General features: G+C 38.5%; 1 protein-coding gene across 19 annotated transcripts in view; it reads right to left on the bottom strand.

Annotated features, from left to right (window-relative positions):
* UNC79 (unc-79 subunit of NALCN channel complex) overlaps positions 1-22,041 on the bottom strand; it is a 106,632-nt gene that overhangs the window by 35,805 nt on the left and 48,786 nt on the right. For 11 of the 19 annotated variants that reach the window (XM_085580653.1, XM_085580657.1, XM_085580648.1 and 8 more), the window contains 9 exons: positions 21,632-21,969; positions 17,629-17,811; positions 16,742-16,904; positions 13,760-13,912; positions 11,233-12,453; positions 9,384-9,491; positions 4,938-5,054; positions 2,867-2,950; positions 1,147-1,249 (listed from right to left, as the gene is read on the bottom strand). In XM_085580653.1, coding sequence (XP_085436779.1) covers positions 1,147-1,249; positions 2,867-2,950; positions 4,938-5,054; positions 9,384-9,491; positions 11,233-12,453; positions 13,760-13,912; positions 16,742-16,904; positions 17,629-17,811; positions 21,632-21,969 — 2,470 coding nt within the window. The remainder of the gene's footprint in view (positions 1-1,146; positions 1,250-2,866; positions 2,951-4,937; positions 5,055-9,383; positions 9,492-11,232; positions 12,454-13,759; positions 13,913-16,741; positions 16,905-17,628; positions 17,812-21,631; positions 21,970-22,041) is intronic. The other 8 variants (XM_021541307.4, XM_085580650.1, XM_021541308.3 and 5 more) reach the window with 5 other exon arrangements.

Below are 22,041 nucleotides of genomic sequence, written 5' to 3'. Positions count from 1 at the left end.
TCCTTTCCCAGGGCAGATTTGCTGCTGAGTCACTTATCCTTCCCTGAAATGCTCAAGACAACTGAAGAAGGTCTGAAAGGGCTCTGAAATGTCTAATTATAAAGGGGATGTCAGATCTGGGAGAGATGAGACGGGCTTTCACAACCTATGAAAAAGGCAAACCAATGTGGGAAACTGGCTTATCTCAGCCCAGTAAGAAGGCTGCCTTAATTTGATCAATCAGTTGCTAATGACTCCAACAGATTGTGAGATTTTAACTTAATGGAATTGAACAGGCAATTTTCTTGCCTTTTTTACTGAACATAAAGAAAATATGCCAACAAAGTCATGGAAGTCAAGCTCAGCTGGTCTGTATGTTAATAGGTACTGCCTGAGCTTTGGTGAAATGGCCAAGGGAAGTGCCACAGACCAGACTAACTTTGGGATGCTTCACTTTGTCACACAATAAGGTCCATTAGCAGTCACAGCCTGCACAATGGCCCTGTCTTTCTCCAGTGACCATCCTTGCATGTCCGTCTGTCCACTGGACTGAGCACACACAGGAACTTGTGGTTTCTCTTCCCAAGTTTTGAACAAATCAATGCATGGCTCCCTGCTGACTGCTTTACTTCTCTATTAAATGAGTACACTTCTGTTTAACATTCCTTTTACATGCATTTTAACCAAACAATAGAGGTTTGCAAAAGCTTTGAGGATCAATGAGTATCAGCATTAAAAATGCTATGTAGATTATATATGATGACACATCAACAGCTACTGATTTCAACAGAAACCCAAAGGAATTTTTAAATGGAATTTATCTTTTCTTCTTTTTATTTTCCCTCAGACAAAAGAGGTTTTTGATGGATCACAAGGAACCCTTGATTAAAAGTAAGATGGAAAGTGCTTCCCCTGACCTCAGTGGACACACAATAACTGAGTCATCATTTCACTTGTGCACAATCATCCAGATTCTACTGAATTGAAAACACATCTTGCTAGCAGTGTTTAGAAAATGTTTACCTCGGGGTGAAAAAAAAAACACCTTATCATAGAGATAAAATGGACTATAAATAATACAATGGACTTCGTATTTGCATCAAGTATATCTACACTTTATTTGACATTCAGCTAGTTCTTTGAAAGGAGAGAAAAAAATCCACTTACTTGTCAGTCATCAGAATGGGTTGGTCATCAGCAAATTCTTCTGGTGCAGGTACAAACATACTGACTATACTGGGTGCTGACAGTAAACTAGATTTTGTAGCACCTTAAGGCAATTAGGGAAAGAATTAAAAAAAAGGAAATAATCATCAGAGAGAAATCAAAAAATGCATGATGAGCAGACTTTTAAAGAGTAGCCATAATGGCTTTACTATGCCTAGAAATAAGAAATAAATTGTCTCTATAAAAAGACATATAAGCACATTCTTTGCTTCTGCCAGATTATTCCAATTACCTAGAACTATCAATTAAAAATAGATCAGTCCTTGGGGAAAAAAGATAACATAAACCAAAAATTGGATACAATTGTATTTACTAGGTAGAGAAGATGATTCTACAGTTGCTACGAGACTGCACATCAGAAGATTTGCAGTATTCCCCCATACATTTTGGGAATTAACTTCCCATAGTTCTCAGTTACGGTAAGAAGGAATTGAGTTCACGTGTCTGAACACCAGGTCATCAGTCTATTCACTCTGTCCCTAACAGAGCCACAGGAGATAAACCAGGAAAGGACAGAGAGAAGAAATAATTCATAAGGAATTGAGAACATTGGAGGGTTGATAATTAGAAATGCTTTCCACTGAAAATCTTCAAAAGTATCTTTATTCTTCCAAGCTGAATTTTTCAGCTGAGAGCACAGCCACTGTGATCATGCCAACATATGGGGCTCCCTTTGCCCTTGGCACTTCTGTGCACCTGATAGGTGCTTATTTTGTTAGAAAAACTTATGTTTTATGGGAGATCCAAACTCTTGACTTCTCCAAGTTCTGCCTTCCTGAATTATAGTTTAAGTAATCCTCTGCCAATATTCTTTCTGGTTGCTTCAATATGTAGATTCTGATTTAGTGTCAACATTAGCCTGCTCTGGTAATATTTAACTATGGAAACAGGAGGAAACTTCTCTATGTAAGATTTAGATGGAATTTATTACGACAAAATCCTGATTACTGCAAGAAAAGCAAATTTAACAACAGCTCTCAGGCAAAATAAGCTAAGAAGCTCCCACAATTTCTGAACTCATAATAAGTGGAGTGAAATGAGAATAAGGCAGGTTTTAAATAACCATTTTATGAAGCATGAAAGAAACATTTCTTTCGCATCCATAGTTCCAAACTTTGTAATTGCTCCCTAAGGTTTATTGGATATAAGCAGACACTTCAAGAAGGCTAGATTACTTCAGTCATGTAGAAAAATATCCAGAATGCACAGGATAGGTATAGATTTTGTATCCAGGTTTTTCTTCCCCACTCAGATAAAGATCTGTCTGCCATGGCTTTTGAAGTTTCACTGAAATATTCTCTAGATGCAGCACATAAATGCTAAAATCAGTCATAATGCATATTAAAATGTTGGAGTAAGACTTAACTACTCAAAAATGTCCTCTCTTGTTCAGTGAACAGTAGGAAAAAAACATGATTTAGGCAAAGAAAGTAGGTCATTGCCCCATTGCAGGGCTGTAAGAGAGTCTGGATGTATTTCAGCTGTGAGGGAGGACAGTTTGTAGACAAATGAGATTCAGCCACTCTCTGCATACTTTCTGCAGGACAGTTGAGGTTTTAACAGCCAAACAGAACACAAAATTCAGCACCGTTTTGTATTAACCATGAAATCTTCCTGGCAGTCTTGGCAGAGGACCAGGTCAAACAGACACTGAACTAACCTCTGATTCTCAGTGGTGGTCCCTCCAAATCTGGGTTTAGGCAAACAGGGACATTGCACAGCCTCTTTCCATGCTGTATCTGCTCTGTGAATAAAGAAAGAACTTCAGTCTCCAGAACCACAAGTCCAGCACCTGTCACCAGTCAACAGCACCACAAGTCTTAAACAGTTAAAACAAGAGAAAGACAAATACAACTGCTATAGGGAAAAAAAAAGGAAAAAAAGAAAAAAATAAAATAGTTACTTTTTTAAGCGTAGAAAGGAAGGGGCAAGAAAGAAAGAAAGAAAGCCATACAGGAAAAAGTACAGACAACCTAATAATAAAGAAGGCATTTTAGATAAGAGTCTTTGAACAGGAAAGGAAGTGCTAGCCATAAAGATTCTACAAGATATGAAACATATGAGCCACAAAAAGAGAAAGAAACAAGTGTTTAGTAATACCAATACACTAGAAGATACAGTTTGCACTGACAGAAGCCAGGCACAAAACAATCTTTTTTTTACAGACAGCAAGCTTGGAAAAAGAGTGGCTTGAAATGAGAATGAAAGAGAGACATGACATCTACCCAGGTAATAAAAAAATAAATTAATAAAGCAGCATGGCCCAAACACACATATTTATGTGGGATGAGACTACTTCCTAGTTGGTATGCATGAGTATAACGAGTCTTAAAATTGTGGGGTGACATTGAAATGACAAATAGTCACACTGAGCCCTTGTCCTAAAAGAAAAAAAATCAGAAAAACTCAGTCCAAATAAAAACTTTACTTTGAAGCTAGTGGTTGAACAAGAGACTGAGAGATGCAAAGCTTTCCAGAAAAGAACTTTTCATTTTGCTTTTCCATGCTTGAAGGCCTTTAGCTGAATTGAATACTGGAGGGAAAAGTCATAGATGTTGTGAAGAAAGCTACTAGGTTTGGAACAGGATTAACTAGACAGAGATTCTGAACAGCTTTGAGTATTGACCTGTTCATTTTGAATACAGTCTAAGTACTCCTTGAAGAACAAAGGCAGTAACTTTTAAATCTCTAAAACCCTGCCTGAGAGACTAGGTGAACCAGCTAAGTCTCTTCAATAAATAAACTTACCTGCTTTTAGGACAAAACCCCCATTGTTACCCCTGGCAAATTGTGACCTTTATGATTTAAGGGTCTCATGCTGAGCATGCTATTCAGCAGAGTGGAATAGAAAGGATAATCCTGAACTATGCACCATATCTTTAGCCACTCTTCAGCTACACAGTTGTAGTTTGATGGAACTTGATGCTGAAGACTAAATTAACCAAAAATTTCAGCTCAGCTGGGGCTGCTGGTAAGACATTCATTCAGCATGCTAACTTCCATATAGTATTTTAAGCATTCCTTTCTCTCAATGCATCTGCTGATAAATTCCTGGGAAACACAATTTTATTATGTCAATAACATCAAAATGGGCACTAAAATATCTAGCATTTTTGATAAACCAGAGTGAATTTATTGTTTAGTGACATCTGCAATGAATTTGGTATAACTGAAAGTATTTTACATAAGAAAACAAAGAAGAAATGAAATGAGTAATGAATAAATTAAGTGATTAATTCAGTTTTCATTGCTTTGCATTCATCTTAAAAGGAGAAAAAATAGTGAGTAAACAGAAACTTCAGGTGTTCAGAATGAGTTGGTAAAAACTTCTTTAAGGAGAAACAAAACTGGCTGGTAGAAGGCAGAACTCTGTGGTGTAACAACACCATTGTAAACACACATACAAATAAATGATTCCATGCACCAGGGATGAAATCCTATACCTAATGAATTCAGCTGTGATTCTTTCATTTCTTTCAATGAGACCTGGAAATAATCTGAGCAATATGCACAATCAAAGAGACAACACTGTACCACTGTCCCAAATATGTAACTATTCCAACTCTTACTAGGTGATAATTTTATACTCTCTATAAAGATTCACTTTAGACTTGATACTGATCACTTATCTGCAATGTTAGAATAGAAATATTCCTTTTTTTGTTTTAAGTGGATTGTTACACAGTAATTGGTTTAGGAAATAGAAATAAAGAACAATAAATGCAGCTCACCAGTATCCCAAGTGCTGATATTGTGGGGAGCACTAGACTGGTGTTCCAGCTGCCTCTTCATTAGCTGGTTCATTGTCAGAGCTCCCAAAGAGCCTCTTTTCATTTGTCTGAACTGAGCTGCAAGTCAGAAATGCAAAAGGATTTCAGGAGCTCAGACAACATTTGGAACTACACTCATTTCCTGATCTTACAAGCCAGCATGATATAAATACTGAAATGACAATGATGGCTTGCTCTAAGGATCTTGCTCAATTCAATATGCACCTTTCATACAGCTACACAGGGTACAATTGTGGCCCCAGTGCCAGAGACTTGGGTTCACTGTGCCAACTGTCAGTGCCTTTTTGCCTCCAAATATTATGAAAGCTAATTAAAAGACTTGGTATCTGGGAAGTGCTAAGATACTACCCCAAAACTTGCATGCTGAGAGGCAATAAATGTACATTGAATCTCGCTCACATACAACGTACCAAGGAAGGAAACTCAGTCTCCTCCCAGCAAAGCACTGGAGGACTGCTGTGTCCATGCTGAGCCTAGGAAAACAAATTCACTGACTCTGTGTACCAGCAGCATCCTTCATGGGTGGCAGACCTGAACTTGCCTCCTGAGACAGGACACCTGCACGTTCTGCTGAAGTGTGAAGCCAGCAGCCTTTGAAGAGGAGACCCTTCTGTAACTTCACTGCCATTTTTCTTATAGAGAGCTATCAAGCAACAAACATTCAACTTTTATTCATCCAACAATTTAGTTCATTTAAAAAACTGATTTATGAGATATGTGTCACTGGATAATGCTCAAAGTAAAACCATAAGGGAGACTTACAAATTTTGGTTTATATCAATGTAGTGCTCATGAACATAACTTAGTAATGGACTGGCAGTGTTAGGTTACACTCAAGGATCTTAAAGCTCATTTCCAACTAAAATGATTCTACATATTTTCTCTAATTACATTGAGGAAGAAAGAGCTCACACACAACTCCTGACTTCTTCACTTTTTTCTCCATTCATAAAAAAAATTCAAATTGAACAAGCAAAATACATTGAATTGGACAAATGAGCCTGAGCAGTATACTTCCACCACTGAAACTAAAATCACTGTTTACTGCATGAAGACAGAGTTTTAAGGCCCTGCTTGAACAAGGCCTGTGAAACTGCTGACACAAGTATCCGGGAAAGGTTTTAAAATGCTGCCTTAAGTGGTGCCTTAAGTATTGCTTTAAGTTTTTCCTCAACAGGATCTAAGAGCACGGACAACAAATTAAAATCGTCTCTGAATAATCATTTTCATCTGCAACTACATTAAACATCATTAAAAAGACCACTAACTATCAGGTAGTTCAATTCTAAAATTCTGAACAGTAACCATCTAAGATGTGAAATTACACACAGCATTTCACATTATTAACTGTGGTAAAGAAGTACAGAGAAGGGAACTGTGGCTTTCAGGAAGTCAAGAAGGGTTGAGTGCCTTCTCCTAAATTTGCTCTACTCATTTTCTACAAAAGAGTTTAAAATTCAGAGTAACCAGAGCACTCCCTTAAAAACCAAAGCAAAACAAATACAGGCCTTGAGTAACAACGACCAAAACAAATACTTCAGTGAAAATCTGCACTGAAATTACTTTATTAGATGAAATATTTAAGTTTTTACTCCTTACGTCCTTCCCGGTTATATCCTTTTGAAGTGCATTTAAACTCCATTTTTTGGCCCAAGTACAGCACTTCTGCAAAGCTGCCCTGGTATAACTGAACCTGTAGAATTGAACCAGAACTATTCTATGTTTTACTTTTAAAAGTTATGCTGCAGCTGCTTTTCACAGCAAATTAAGAGAAAAATAGAATTTCCATCATTTCTAGGGCAATGATTTTAAATAGAAGCTTTATCACTTTATCAAGCATAGAATTTCCTGATAAAAGAACAGCAATTAACGTTAGAACTGACAAGAGTGCTTGGAGTGCAGACGACTGTCAAAATAGAGAAAATTGTATCTTTGAATTTTCTCTAGCAGCTTTTTGCAATTGCAATTAAAATTTTTTCATTAATATATCACATAATCAGGCTATTGTTGAGCAGGTTTGGATTTCCAGGATTATTTACCTGATTTCTCAATGACAGCAATGACTTCAAATAATGCTAAGCTATGGGTCAAAAGTAAAACAAAAACAATAAATAAAACCCAAACAGCCAAAAAAAAAAAAAAAAAAAAACCAACCAAACCTGACCCAAAATCCAAACCACCAGAGAACTAGGGAAAAAAAACCTAAACTGCAAAAAATGTCAGAGTTCCCAGCCTTTGAACTGTGTTGGATCCAGGATGATTGCTGTGGACCAGCGTGTGACTTTTCATGTCTGAGACTGACTAGTGGCAAAGGGAGCTGTGCTGATTTCAGCTGGGGTAGTTAATTTTCGACACTGTGGCTGGTACAGGGCTTTGTTTTGGATTTATGCTGAACACAGGGTTGATAATAAAGAGATGTTTTTGTTACTGCTGAGCAGGGTTTACACAGAAACAAGGCCTTTTCTGCTTTCCATGCTGCCACACCGGGGGTGCATGGAAGGCTGGGAGGAAACATAGCCAGGGACAAGCAGGGACAAAGTGACCAAAGGGATACTCCAGACCATATGGCATCATATTCAGTATCTACAGTAGGTGAAAGAAGGAGGGTGGGGGGACACATCTGCAATGACAGATTTTATCTTCATAAGTCACCATCACTTGTGATGGGGTCTGCTCTAGTGGAGATGGCTGAACCTGCCTGCCCATGGGAGACAGTGAATTAATTCCTTGTTTTGCTCTGTTTGCATGCACAGGTTTCGCTTTCCAAATTAAACTCTCTCAGCCCATGAGATTTTCAGGTTTTACCCTTCCCATTCTCTCCCCTGTCCTGCTGGTGGGAGTGTGAGCAAGCAGCTGCCTGGGGCTTGGATGCTGGCTGGGGTTAGACCACGACAGGGGGGAAGTTTTCCTCTATCAGTTTTTTTTGCAAGAAACCTAACAAGCACATTAAAAGATCAGTAACCTTCATACAGTGGCTGGCAACATTTTTCATTTGTTATCTACTGATCTGGTCAATCCTGTAGAATTCTCTACTCAAAGAGAGAGGTCCAAAGGCAAAATCTTCCCATTGCAGTCAATGATGTATGCTTTGTGTGGCCAGGTTTTATTGCCTATTTGTGTTACAGAAGTGCCTTGTGCTCACAGGCCTGATCAGGGCCTTCTAGGCAAAGTACTGAAAAGATACATAGTAGAAGATTAAAATAATTTCAGTCTAAATATACAAGGGACACAATGGAAGAATTCACATCCCTTCTTGCAGTTTGAAACTGAGGCAAGTTTCCAGAAAAAGGAAAGAAATATTTACATAGGAATGCAGGTTCAACATCATACAGGTAATATTCTCAGTTTCCCATGTTGGAATTTATAGGAACCACTAGCACTGGGCTAAAAGCAAGAGAGATAGGTCTTAACTGGCACCTCTTCAGCTGCTTTAGTAAGTGATATCTGTATCATTAGGTGGCCAACAAATGTGCTCTATGAGATGCACATGACCTAAAATCTTGTGGGAAAGCTGGGGAGGTACACAACTGGCATGTCTAAAATAACATTCTTCCTTTAATAAGCCAGACACTCCTTCCAATCAAATCAGCAGACAATTAATTTCTGAGACTAAAATTTAATATTGCTGTAGCAATCTGAAATTGAAGGTCAGCAAGACAGTTGAGCTGACCTAGCAGTTCATTGGTATCAAAGGAAGTCATTTCCCCTCCCTTTTTTACTAGCCACAGTTCTGTCCCACTGGCTTTCAGATGTATCACCTAGATGGACACACCATTCTGAATTTTATTAAGTGTTCTAAAGTACCTCCACCTTAATAAGTGGACATCTTATCTCCATGTGCTCTGCTAAACCATCTGTCATGTCTACTTTAAACAACATCATTCACTTTCAATTAAAATGGTTATGGGAGTCCCAGACAAAGAGTTACCACAGTTCAGCAAGCAGCTGAGAAAGTGGCATTCAAGGCATTTTATAAAAATAGCAAAAGATTTTTTTTTTTCCCTAAGGTACAGTAAAAAATGTACCAAAGGCCATAGTAACAGCCCTGTGGACTCTCATCTTCTGTTTCTGTGCACTGACAGTTGACAATGCTTTCTCACAGGGGAAAATAAACATTTCGCTTTACTTAATTACTGCTTTTAGCTGCTACCTAGTTTAATTCAAGAAAACCATATTTGCCAAACTTGCCATGCCCCAAGAGAAAATCTTAAGCTACTGTTAAAATGCTGCTGACCATCAGAGATTTAACAGTTCTAATGATATCCAAAACAGCTGTAATTCCAAGACTCAAGGGAACTTAGAAGAAGGAATTTACCACCCATTATGTGCATCTGATGCACAATACAGTAACTTTGGTTTTAATCATTAAACCAGAGGTAAACTTACTTGATATGGAAGAGTGACTACTTGTCTCTGGAACACCTGCTTCAAGGGTTGGTGCAGATGATGACTCTCTTGGCATTTCCAGAGTTGAAAGTCCTTTGGCAGCAGGATCTGCATGTGAAAATTGTGCTTAAACTCTCAGCATTTAAAATCAACAAAGTTTTTAATCTTCCTTCTCCCTAGATGTCCTTTTCACATCATTTCAGTCATCCATTCACCATCTGGCATTCCCAGAAGTTTTGAAAGGATTCAGTGTGTGTGTCATAAGAATATTTATAGGGGCATGGGGAATCTATTTCTTAAAATCACTTTTTAAAGGAGACTTCTGCCTATGGTCTTTAGAGCTCATGACTAATAAATGCACCTAGAGTTTGATATTGATCCCACTCAAGTGATTATTGGAACCACCAACATGGAAATAAGAGAGAAACCACTAATTCAAAGCTAGTTTAAGTGACAGCTTAGCATCTTTTAAAAGCCTTAACTCCAACATGTCATCAGTTTTCATTCAAGAGGCTGTTGACCTAGCATTTCTTCCTGAAGATTCACAGTTTAAAATTCTGCATTAAAAAGGTTCCACGTGGTGTTGCAGAACTGGAACAGCCCTTCCAAGCAGTATCAAGGGTGACAGTGTTCATTACTGCGTGAAAACTGGCCCTTTTTAATGGTCAAAAAAAGCACTGAGTCTAATTGCACAGTTCTTTCAAAGCCACACTTCTCTATATGAAAGGCTCAAAAGCACTCAGCTCTCTTTAGTTTTTCTAAAGCTCCAGTAGTTCTTCAGCTTATTAGAACCATAAATGGGACAACAGGCCTAAAAAACAAAGGGCACAGTGGAAATATGATTACACAGAGCAATTTCACCTTGTAGAAGTGGAATATCCTAAGAAGAATTTATACTGAGATTTCCTCTGAAACATAAAGAAAAAAGTGAGGTCAGGAATGCATAAATATGCCTCCTCACTTTAACAGCAACAAAGAACTAGGGCCTGAAGGATTCTGTCCTTTTTCATCAATATGTTAAAAAAACATGGTAAAATTCTAGTAACTGAAAAATCCTAGGAAAAAAAATAGCCAAGAAATTAAAAAGGCAGCAGCATACTTTTTGCAAACTGCTTGATAGATCCAATTGGAATCTGAGGAAAAGGTAAAACTCACTTTCTCTCCACCTGAAAAAAACTTGGTAACAAAACTTTGCATTGAAATCACCTGGAAAAAAAAAACTTAGGGTACACAGAGGATTGCTCATCTTTGAATTTTAAATCTTTAACAAACAGAGACCACGAAAACCTTGTGGGTACCCAGTACAAAGAAGGTTACCAACAGGTTTTAGTGTATAAAAACAAAATATACGTGTATGGCTGTGTGTAAATGCAAACTGTGGTTAATTCCAAGTGCTCTTACTTTGGAAGTCCACAACCTGCTCACTCTTGTACTTTGTGATCCATTCTGCTTTCCACTGCCTTATGCCGGCAAAAGAAATAAGGGCCAAAAATCACTACACCAAATGAGAAACAGTGTAGCATGGACTAGATTAGGAGGATAAAAGGCACAGAAGTATGACCATTTTTCTGACTCCCAGCATAAGGAGGACAGGGAGTTTCATTCCCTAACTTGGATATCAGAATGAGTATTTTTGTCACAGATGTCTGCTTCCTCTTCAAATGGGTCCTTTACACATTAAATGATTAGCACATTCCTTGTGAGAAACAAACACCTGAAAGCACTCAGCTAGCACATCAGATGCTATAAGAACCCACATCTCACTATAAATACACACATCTCCTTACACAGGTCTGTTACTAAAGCCTTCACACAAAAATAAGCCTTTTGAGTGGGTGACTGTGCTCACCTGCCTCCTTCTGCTCTCCCAGCTTGTCAAGGATGTTAAAGGAAATGTCCAGGTATTCTCTCTGAATAGCACTCACAGCAATCTTCCTCTGCTTCCTCTGGCGAGGAACAATCTGAATCTTAAATTCTGACTCCTCGGTTTCCCCTTCTTGCTTCTGCTCTGTGTTTTGTTCAGTGTCAGACTCTGTATTGGTATCAAGTTTATCACTTTCTGTTTGCTTTTCAGAATCTTCAGGGACTTTAATAAGGACTGTCTTTACATTTGGGCTTGGAATTGTTCCACTAGGTTTAATTTCCTCCACACTGAGCTCAGAGTTATCATCAAGGGACATTTCTGGAAGGGCAGATGATTTCTGCAGCAGGTCTCTTTTCTGTTTCAGAGTTAGTGAGTTTCCAGAGGACATGTCCTGAAATTCTTCTGGCTTAACTAACTCTGAAGAGTCCTTCTGATCTTTGGGAGAAATGGAAATGACCTCTTCTATTGCTGCTGAAGTGTTGATGCTGGTATCCTTAGAACTAAAGTCTTTGGAGCAATCTTCAATGCTGAACTGCACCAGCGGAGTTGTGCTGAGGCTGAGTGCAGACACGTTGATAGGAGTGGAAGGAGATGAAACAGCGGTTTTGGCAGAGACATCATTCAGCGGGTTTGTTGTTTCCTCTTCTTCATCACTCTCCACTATTCTAAGGGGAGGAAGTGGTTCAAAGACTAAAGAGTCACTATCTGAAGTGGAGAGCACTGAATGTTTTTCAGGACCTGATGTTGAATCGGAGGACAAATCTATCAGATCTAAATCTTCCTTGGGATCAGCAGTTTTAACTGGGGAATCCACTTTCACTTCATAGGTTTCCATGCAATTTAGCCTAACCTCTGGAATGACAGGTCTTTTGGATTCCTGGAAACTCTCTGTATGAGGAAGACTTTCTTGTGTGTCTATATTTTCAGCTTTAGTAGAAGAATTCTGCCGAGAGCGTCCATAGTCACTGTGCCTGTGTGTGGCGTAAGCAGCAGGGACAGGAGGCTTTTCTAAGTCACAGCGGTCTATGCAGGACTTCCTGCGGTGTTCGTCTAACGAGAACAGCAGGGAGTCTGCGTTCCCTATATCAAGAGATTTTTGTTTTAGAGAGCGCAGTTTTTTTTTCTGAATGCTTTCTTCTCTCACACAGCGTAGAATGCTGTCTTGTAAGGCCCCCGTCTCTCTATATTCAGCCAGCTCTATTTCACCTGATCAAAACAGAAAAAGCTAATACTACCTCAGTTGGAGACTTTTGGCAGATACCTTCATCTTTATATCACAATTCAATATGACTGACATTTTAAATGCAAACCCAGCATTAGTCAAAATTGCCAACATTTTGTTTTAAACTCAGAACAAAAATACATGGAATTTTACAACAAATAATAACAAAAACCTGTTATTTGGATAGTAGAGTCTATCTAAATGCTGTCCAAAATCTACTCATCCTGGACAGATGTACATGAAGATAGACTATTTAACCCTGTGCATTGAAAGGAGGTGTCATAGGCATATAATTTCCAAAGATACTTGGCTGCATGTAGTTCACCTATTATTTACTGCAGCAGAACAAGCTTAAAATGGATGCTTCTGATTCAAGAAGCAAAGCTAGTATTGGCAGTGAGGATATTGCAGCACAAGCCTGAGATCACAGAATTTTTCCCTGGTGATCCTACAACCCAGCAGGGTCCAGCAGCTATCACAGCATCCAGGCTGGGGAGGAGGGCAGTGAGCACAGCTGCACTGCTGGCACTGCCACTGCACTGGTACTTTGCTATGTGAACACATGCATTGAGAACATCTTCAAATATTATCATCGTTGCTATTATTATGAATTATATATTTTTCTCATAAAATAGGATATTCCTAATCATAAATATCCACCTGTTTCAATACTCCATATACAAATCACTGTGCAGAAAAAAGAAGTGATAGAAGTTTTAGTGTTTGCCCTAGTCAGAATCACTTCCCCTCCCTCTGCAAACACCTAAAAGGGAAACAAAGCCAGGCAGGTAGCGAAAATCTCTTCAACTTTTATTCATTCCAGACACCTAAATTTGAAATCAAAATACTTCCTACTTTTTGAAAACCCCACTTTTTCCAATGGAAAACAATTACATTTGCCACAGCAAATTTTTTTACTGTAGAATCCCACCTTATCAACAAAATCAATTTTTGGGAAACAGATTGAAAAAATAATTTAAGTAAAAAGTCTTCAGCCCAACGGTTGAAGAAAATTCAAAAAAATCCTCTTATTTGTTTTCTTTTAATTCAGAAGAGCTTAAAGTTTTTTGGTTTTTTTTAAATGCTGATTTTAGGTATTTTTACTCTGGAGTGTCTACTTTGAGATTCCTGAAAGATAAGTCATTCAGGGAAATGAGTATTCTTCAGAGTCAGAGTAGTTATATTAATATTAGGTAGTGCAACAAACTCTACAAAGAAAGTTGGTAGCTTCAAACTAGGAGTAGGAAATTGTATTTCTGCATGAGTTTATACCAACAAAGTAATTCATACTTCTCTGAGCATTCATCTCAACTGGTTGATATTTCACCATTTTGCTGCCACCAATTCTTTTCAGTCTTGCAAAGAAAGTTTGAGACTCTTTATTGCAAGGTCCAGTTGGTGTATCATGAATATCAGATTCATCAAAAACACTGTCCTCCTCTGCTGGAGAAAGAAAAAAACATTATTACTCTTAAGAAGATGCAATTTCTTGAATGAAAAGCTGTCTATGTAACAAAACCTCAGCTAGTGTCAGCTAAATTGAAAAATGAAGTTTGCTAGAAAATTTGTATCCCAGGTTTAACTTTGTCATTCTTATTACACCTTAAGTTAAGGTCTGAAAGAAATGAAAAATGGGTTACAGTGCAACGAAAGTATAACAAAGCTTTTACCATTCTAAGTTCTCTACCAATCATCTTCTCTATCAATAATAATACAGATTCTTTAGATGAAAGAAATACACTAGACTGGGACGCTGACTTGAGTAAACAACTTCTGTAGTGCTCACTGAGAAATGGTAAATTGAAGAAGATGGAAATTAGTGAAAGAACTACAAGGTAAGGAAAAAGCCAGTAAAGTAAGAATGTGAAAAAGGAAGAAATAGGTAATGTTGGGAAACTGATAATGATAATAGTAATAGAATAAGATCTAAGAGTATGAATTATGAAATTACTGATCTAAGTAGTAATAGTAAAACGTTATGCCCTGATTTGAAACCAGCCAGCTGAAAATGCAAAAGAGAAAGAAAGATCCAAATCTATTTATCCATCCAAAAAATACTGTATCATCTATATGAAACAGCTATTAAAAAAACAAAACAAATTTAAAAAAATAAAAAATCTATCATGTAGAATCATTCTGTAATTCTGCATCCAGTGATTCATCTCCAAGGAAATAAGAAACACAACTGGGACAATAAAAAGAACCAGAGCACTCAAAAGAAAAACAAAGTTGGTCTTGTTTATTGTAGCAAGCAAATATGGAGAGGAAACACATTTGGTGTCTGGGAGCGAAGGGGCAAGTCAGTCAAAGAGCTAGAATGGACAAAAACTAAAGACTTAAATGAGACATAAATATCTTCAGTTCTGAAATTGCTGGGAAGCTGCTAATATATGGGAATATATGAAACTGCCACCTAAGGGACAAGATACCTAATTGAAATGATGAATCCAGAAAAATCAGTCAAGGTTATACTAAGAATTTCTAAAGCAACTGGCTTTAATAAGTTAGAAGATCATTTTTAATGTCATGTCCTAGGTGTAACTTCTTCTTCCCCTTACCAACAAATACTTTTTGTCATTTAGCATCAGTTTCAGAGCAGTCTGTATACTTGATCCCCACAACCAAGTTTGGCAGAAAAATTATGAAAAAACTCAATACTGGGGAAATCCATCTTCAGCATATGAATTCTTGCTCCCTGACACCAAAATCCTCATCTGTTCACTATCTAAACACCACCTCTGATGATGACAGCAACACACACACTACCTGACCAGTGATTAAACAAGTCTCTTTAGAAAAGGTGGGAAAGGCTTCAACTTTCCAACTTCTCAAATTGTATTTGAAAATATAATTTCCCCAGGGAATTGTATTCACTGCTTTTTGCAGGTGAAAGAAAACTTTTCTATATCCTCCTTTTTCTCCAGCTCTTCCACAAAGGAGGAGAACAAGCCCCCTTGTTAAGTCAGTATTTACAGAGAAAAATTTGCCCATTTATGGTCCTTTACCTCTGTGCAGCCCAAAGCCCTTCACAATAGCTTTGGAAAGCAAGTAAATATTATTCTCCTCACTGTAAACACAAGGAAACAATGCTGAAGTGAGACACAAGGCCACCCACAGAACCAGTATTGGACAAGCTGGATACTTGGGCATCTCAATTTGTCTTTAAAAGGTCTCAGAATCAATCCAGAAAGTAATGCACTCTATAATGCATTAGTAAGTCATTATGAATTAAGTCATTAACTTGTCTCAAAACACAAACAAAATTCATAGTAAGGCCACAGTTATCTCTTAGCCCTCCACTAACAATACAAAATGTCCAGCTGAGTGAGGTTATGCAATATGTAGTTTAAATCCACATTAAGTTTGCTTTAATTTTCTAGAGCAGAGTAACATTTCAGGTAAACAAAATATTGTGCTCTTGTTTTGCTGTACAGCTTTTCACAAGCAACAAACAGCAAGATAGGAAAAGGTACTGACATGAAAACAAAAGTTTCTTGGATTTTTCTTCAGAAGAGTTTTCTGCATACCATGAAGACTACTTGAGAAGGAATATGTAAACAGCAAATAAGCAGCTAAAAGGCAAAATAGCTGAAAGAAGGCTATAGAATGTCAAAAGAACATGCTAATCATTAACAGTTACTATGTACCTAATTTTGCAAACCTAAGGAATTACATTCAGTGACACCATGGCATTTGAAGCCCCAAACTTACACCAGTTCACATCATCACAGTACCTCTGCTACCCCTAGCAAGCACATACAGAGCTCACAATCAGACACAAAGTATTGAACCATTCTTATACCTTTAGACATCCACCTACACACTTGCATTTACCTTGTCAACTTCAGCTCATTTGAAGAGAAAAGCAAACTACAGACTGAATTCAGTCTTCTCTTTTCAGTATAAATATTTGCTACTATTTCGTGTTATTACAAAGTTAAATCAGAATGTGGTGTCACGCTGGTTGCACACCTTTTGTGATGTAGGATCAGCTAGCACTGCCATAGGAAAGGCCAAGAACTATCCAGGCATGGTGACTGAACCATTATGTCTAAGACACACTCCCCTGAGAGATGCGAGACCACTGTGCTATGCTCAGCCTACAGAGCAGCTTTTACTATACATGGCAATCCTGGCCAGGTAAGTCCCACTTCAGACTCAATTACAAGTATTACGTTCTAAAGGTCAGACCATATTTACCATTCTGCAACATCTGCAAGACTTAGTGAATTAAATCAATGACTCTCATACAAACCAGAGTGTTAAAAGTACCTTTCTCCTTTTCACTGTATCGGCTTATGTTACTGTTGTCACTATACAAAGGACCAGCAGTTGCATGGGGCTTGCAGCTGTGATACTGAGCGTTGAGGGTATTGACTGTGATGTGGATTAGGTGAAGTACAATCTTGCTGATTTCACAGTCTCTGTAGGGGTACTGTTCAGCAAAAGAGAAAAACTTCAGCTTAAAAACTAACTTTTCTCCTTGAATAAACATTTAGGAAGTGAAACAGAAAAATGACAATAATATTATCAGCTGGATACCCCTTGCCTTTCCTTTATTATACATTTCCAAATACCTCATGAGAAGTATGACTCTTGTCAGTTTTCTACAAAGAATTATTTTAATAAAATATTAAAAGTCCATATTAGTAACATTTAGTGTCTGCACTTCTTTGTATGCCCTACAGAAATTTGTTAGGCATATTAAAAGTATTCACAGCTCCATTTCAGTGCATAAGTGCATTACATTTTAACAGCATTTCCTAACAAGCATCACTCAACTGCAGAATACAAACTGCTAAACTGACACATTCTTCCATTTAAAGTCACTACTGTTTTGTTAAAACTAATTCTAAGTCACTCAAAATACTCCTCACCGGAATTTCATGCATAATTTTCCTATTTTGATATCCATATTTTCCTTTCTCTGGCAAACACTTGAAAAACAATAAAGATGGAAGAAGCACAGACGAAGTCAGTAGCACAAACTAAATCCTAACTATTTCAGACACTGACATTAAATGCAGTGAGTAAGTATATCAAAGAAAAATGTCCTTTAGAGTTCCATTCACTTGCCATACATTTAGGTGTTCCCTGTAATAAATTTCAAATTGAAGTGAAAATTTTTATGTGGACAGTGTCTTGTTAAGATTACTCACCTTATACAGAATAACAAGCAAAGCCTTTAACCACATCTGCCGAATGTGAGGCTTGAGGGACCAGAGGGAGCAGCGAGGAGGCTGCTGAAAGTAATGCCTTAGCTGAGGACAAGTGCAGTATTTCAACACCTGCACCACCAAGGGAAGAAGATGTTTTCCCAGGTTGATGTTATAGTCCATCACCTGTAAAGAACATAGGAGTTACCTCACTAAAATCAAATCCACTGATGTTAAAAAACAAAATAATTAATACAGTTGAGGTATTAAGTAAGTGAAAGAAAATCAACAGTTTTAAGGATATCTCACTACCATTAAGAAGCTCTCTGCCAGCTTGCCACCTTCTCATTTTAGCCAGATAGGCAAATGAAACAAATGTGTTTTGAAAGCCTTTCATCTGGTACAGTTTAAATTTTAAGATACACTGGCAAGTTCATAAAATATATTATGCTGAAATAGCTTTGTATTATAGCACAAGTTGATCATGTGTCAATACACAAAACCATATTAAGTATATCCCATGTTTAACAGACAGGATGCACCTGTGAGATTTGGGAGCTCAGCAGTTTGGTTATTTGTGGGCTTTGTATTAACATTTTAACATTGTACTGGCAGTTTTCTTTTTTTTTTTTTTTTCCTCAATATGCTTGCAACATTAGGTATTAGGGTTTTTTAAGCCCCAGGTTCTGGAATCAGGTAATGACACTAGGTTCCCACTCTCCACTGAAGGTAAGAGTACCTACTATTTCTGCAGGAAGTTTATGCACACAAATTCTAAAGGATCCAAGGATAAAGGAAATGAAAATTATCTTGCTCTAAATAAAATGCTCATCAATCTTAAGTGGTGGTGTTGCTGCATACAGGCTACTGTGATTATTGTTAGTCACATGCCTTGCCTCCATCATGACCTTTGAAGAGCATCATGCTATTTGGGGCCAGTGGTTTTAATCCTAGGAGTGATTCAACAGTGCAGTGAAGCCATATATTCCCACTATCCTGGCACAATTGTGTATCACTTGAAACTGCAATGCCATTTTTCATAATCTTCCTATCAGTCTTCCAAGATGAGCTATTTGTAACATCACACATGCTGAAATCAGCAGTTAAACCAGATCATAACAAGGCTCCCCCAAGCCCTTGTGTCTGATGCTGCCCTACACTCGTTGATATCCAAAAAGTTGCAGCAGCAGGCCAAGGCAGCTCCAGCACGGCTCCCAAGATCTGACATGCCCCTGCAGCTTCAGTGCACTTACTGAATTTTATCAGCAGCTAAACATCTAAACAGATAGTCTGTACTTCTTCTGTTTAGTTTTTATTAAAACAAGCAGATGACACTAATTTACAAACCCTAAACTCATCGTCTCAAGTTCTCTCCTGAACAAGCAAACTAGAAGCTTTTCCCTGTAAAATTCTCCAGTTTGATGCGCAGCTGTGTCAAACACTTGTGTTGCACGTGTAGAGCTGAAGAGATGAATCCCGTGTCCATCCATGTAGGGTGAACCAGACGAAGATAAGATTTATAATCACCAAATTTGCTCCTACCCCGTAAGGCCGTGTTCCCTCAGGGAGCGATAGTTACACAGCACGGGCAGGAGAGGCTCATCCATAGACAGCAGCCAGAGCGCTGCCTAACGGAGCACATCCCGTAACGCGAACATGCCTGCCGCAGGAAAATAGGGAACGAGGGAACGAAGGAACGAAGGAATAAAATAACGAAGGAACGAAGGAATAAAACAACGAAGGAACGAAGGAATAAAACAACGAAGGAACGAAGGAATAAAATAACGAAGGAACGAAGGAATAAAACCACGAAGGAACGAAGGAATAAAATAAATAACGAAGGAACGAAGGCGCCCGCACCGGGACAACGCGCTGCACAACAGCGCCGCTGCGCGGGCAAAGGCCGCTACTGCAGAGGAACCCGGCGCTCGGAGCGCCGAACGCTCGGAGCTCACGGTGAAAAATACTGAGACATTTGATTTTGTTTTTTTTTTTTTTTAATTGAACAGTCCACTCGAACCAAGCTTGGAATCAAAATCAGCGATTCAGCAAGCCAACCTAATCCCAACCTTCCTGGAGCTGACGGGGTAAAGCAAGTATTTATGGCTTGGGAAAGAAGAGCAACTGAAATAGATCTCCTAAAAGCTCAGTACTAAGTTTTCACTCTGTGGACACATCTTCGGATTGCAAATGGTATTTCTCTTGCAGAAAAGGTGATTCCAACACAAAGCAGTCCTGCAGCTAAGAAAATGATTCTCTCAAAACACAAATTAAAGTTGATGCTTGCTGCAGAGAGAAAAATCCTGGACTACTAAAGCTCTCAAACTCCTTTTGACATCAGAGAAACCAGGATTCAGTTATAAAGTTTCTAAACACAAATGGTGAATCTGGCTCACACAAGACATTTTAAAGGTAGAAGAGAAATGCAGGGGCTGATATTTACAGCTGCAGTAAGGAGTACTTCTGAAATTCAGGCCAATTGTAATGACTGAAATGTGGGCTTCCAAACTTGGAAAACACATGAAAAACATAAATGTGGAAGATGCTGCCCTGTGATCTGAACTGCCACTTCCAGACTCTCAATACAAGAGCAACAGGTCTGAATTTCCTTTTATAGTCATCAATTCAAAACTTCACAAATGAAAGACAATTAACACAGCTATAATGCTCTGGGACAACAGAACCCAATGCATTTACAGCTGCCCAGTTTGCCTTAACACCATCTATTTTGCTTCCTGAAATATGAATACCTGACATCTCCCCAGCTGTGCAAGTTGGTATCCAACTATCAACATTACATTTAATTCTGAAAAATCACTGATTCCAATACATAAACTAGAAAATCTTGGTAAGAATTGCAGATCCAGAAGAGACAAGGATAGCTGTGAGCAATGTTTGAAAGTTACAGAGGACATCAGAAAACACAGCCCTTTTCGTCCTCTAAGGTAATCCTTTATGAGAGACTGTGATAAGGAAAAAGCATTGAAGTGATGATGATGCTCCACTGCAAATAGGAATACTCTGCAAGTGCCAAACATTTTTCAGTCCAGTATCACCCACTACTCTATCAGTGGGAACTAATTGAGCCTTAGAAGAGCCTTGTGAGGTAGAAAATTATGGTACTCCATACAAAATGGATGGATGGATGGCAAGGATGTGCTTGGTCATTTATCACAGAAATACAGGCAAAAGTTCATAATGGCAATAGCACTCCCTAGGAAAGGGAGAACAGAAAGTCCTGGTGCACTGTAAGGAGGAAAAATGAGTCTGCTGCAAAGTGAAGAATGTTGAAGAGTTCACAGACCATTCACATAGGGAAACAAAATGAGAACACATAGAAGAAGAAGAAAGGAGGAAATACTCATTAGGAAAGGAAGGTATTCAAAAGCTAGTGAAAGAAGGCAGAGGTTAGAAGCAGTCTCTTCTTTTCCATAGAGTGGTAGCATTTGCATGTCTCCCTGCACACAGAACTATAATCTCTTTGCCAGTGATTCAGAAACTTTAGACTACCAGTGGAAAGAAATTCTTTTACAGGCTGAAAAAGTGTTGAAGTTTTACGTAGGATTGTTGAGATACTGGGAAACAAGACAGATGATGGACTTTGGACCAGGTCAGCATAAGAGATTTGATAATAGGATGCCTTGGCAAGAGCAAACAGAACTTTGAGGATTAAAAGAAGATTCAATCAGACTGATTTACTGGGCAAAAAAAAAATCATTAAACTCTGCAAGCAATAGATGTTGTAATAGGCATAAGTTTGTGTATGTGATTTTAACCTAATCATTGTAGTAAATGTTTCTAGTCTTCCTAAAACAGTACACAAGCTTTGACAGGGCACACGAAATTCAGATTCTGATCACCTATCAGTCTTCCCCATCTCTCTTCATCACCGACATAAGATTCCCTCCTTCAGCCATTATTTTGCTACAAAGAAGGGTGTGCTACCATTATTTCAACAACAGGCAGTAATAAATAGCAGCAAAAACTAGTAAGTGCCTTCACCTACTTGTGCTATTCCAGCAATAAAGGCATTAAAGCAGGTTGAAACCCGCATTTTTTGGGGTGCAATCATGAAGCATCCTTCCTGCTGATCGTAGCCAAGCAGGACGTAGAGATGGCGCTTGACGGTGTTGAAAGCTTTAGCGCTGCTGATGTCCGACTCTGCGCTGCTCTCGTCCTTTGCCATGAACTTCATCAGCACCGTGATGAGCTGGTGGACAGTCTGGTGGTCAATCCCAGCATCCTCTGGCAGCAGGTCTTTTATTGTATTATCGTTCTCTGGGGAAGGCTGTCCTGCGGGCACAACAGACATTGGCATCAGACACTGGAGAACGCTGTGTAACTCTGTAAATCCAAAAAACAGGGTACAGAACACACCAGAATTTTTTCCAGAGTTCATTGCTCCATTTCTGCCCA

The sequence above is a fragment of the Lonchura striata genome, chromosome 5 (genome assembly GCF_050655825.1).
Source record: "Lonchura striata isolate lonStrDom1 chromosome 5, ASM5065582v1, whole genome shotgun sequence".
Classification (NCBI taxonomy): Eukaryota; Metazoa; Chordata; class Aves; order Passeriformes; family Estrildidae; genus Lonchura; species Lonchura striata.
The sequence above is the reverse complement of the archived record's forward strand: the minus strand, read 5'-3'. Positions and strand labels throughout refer to the sequence as shown.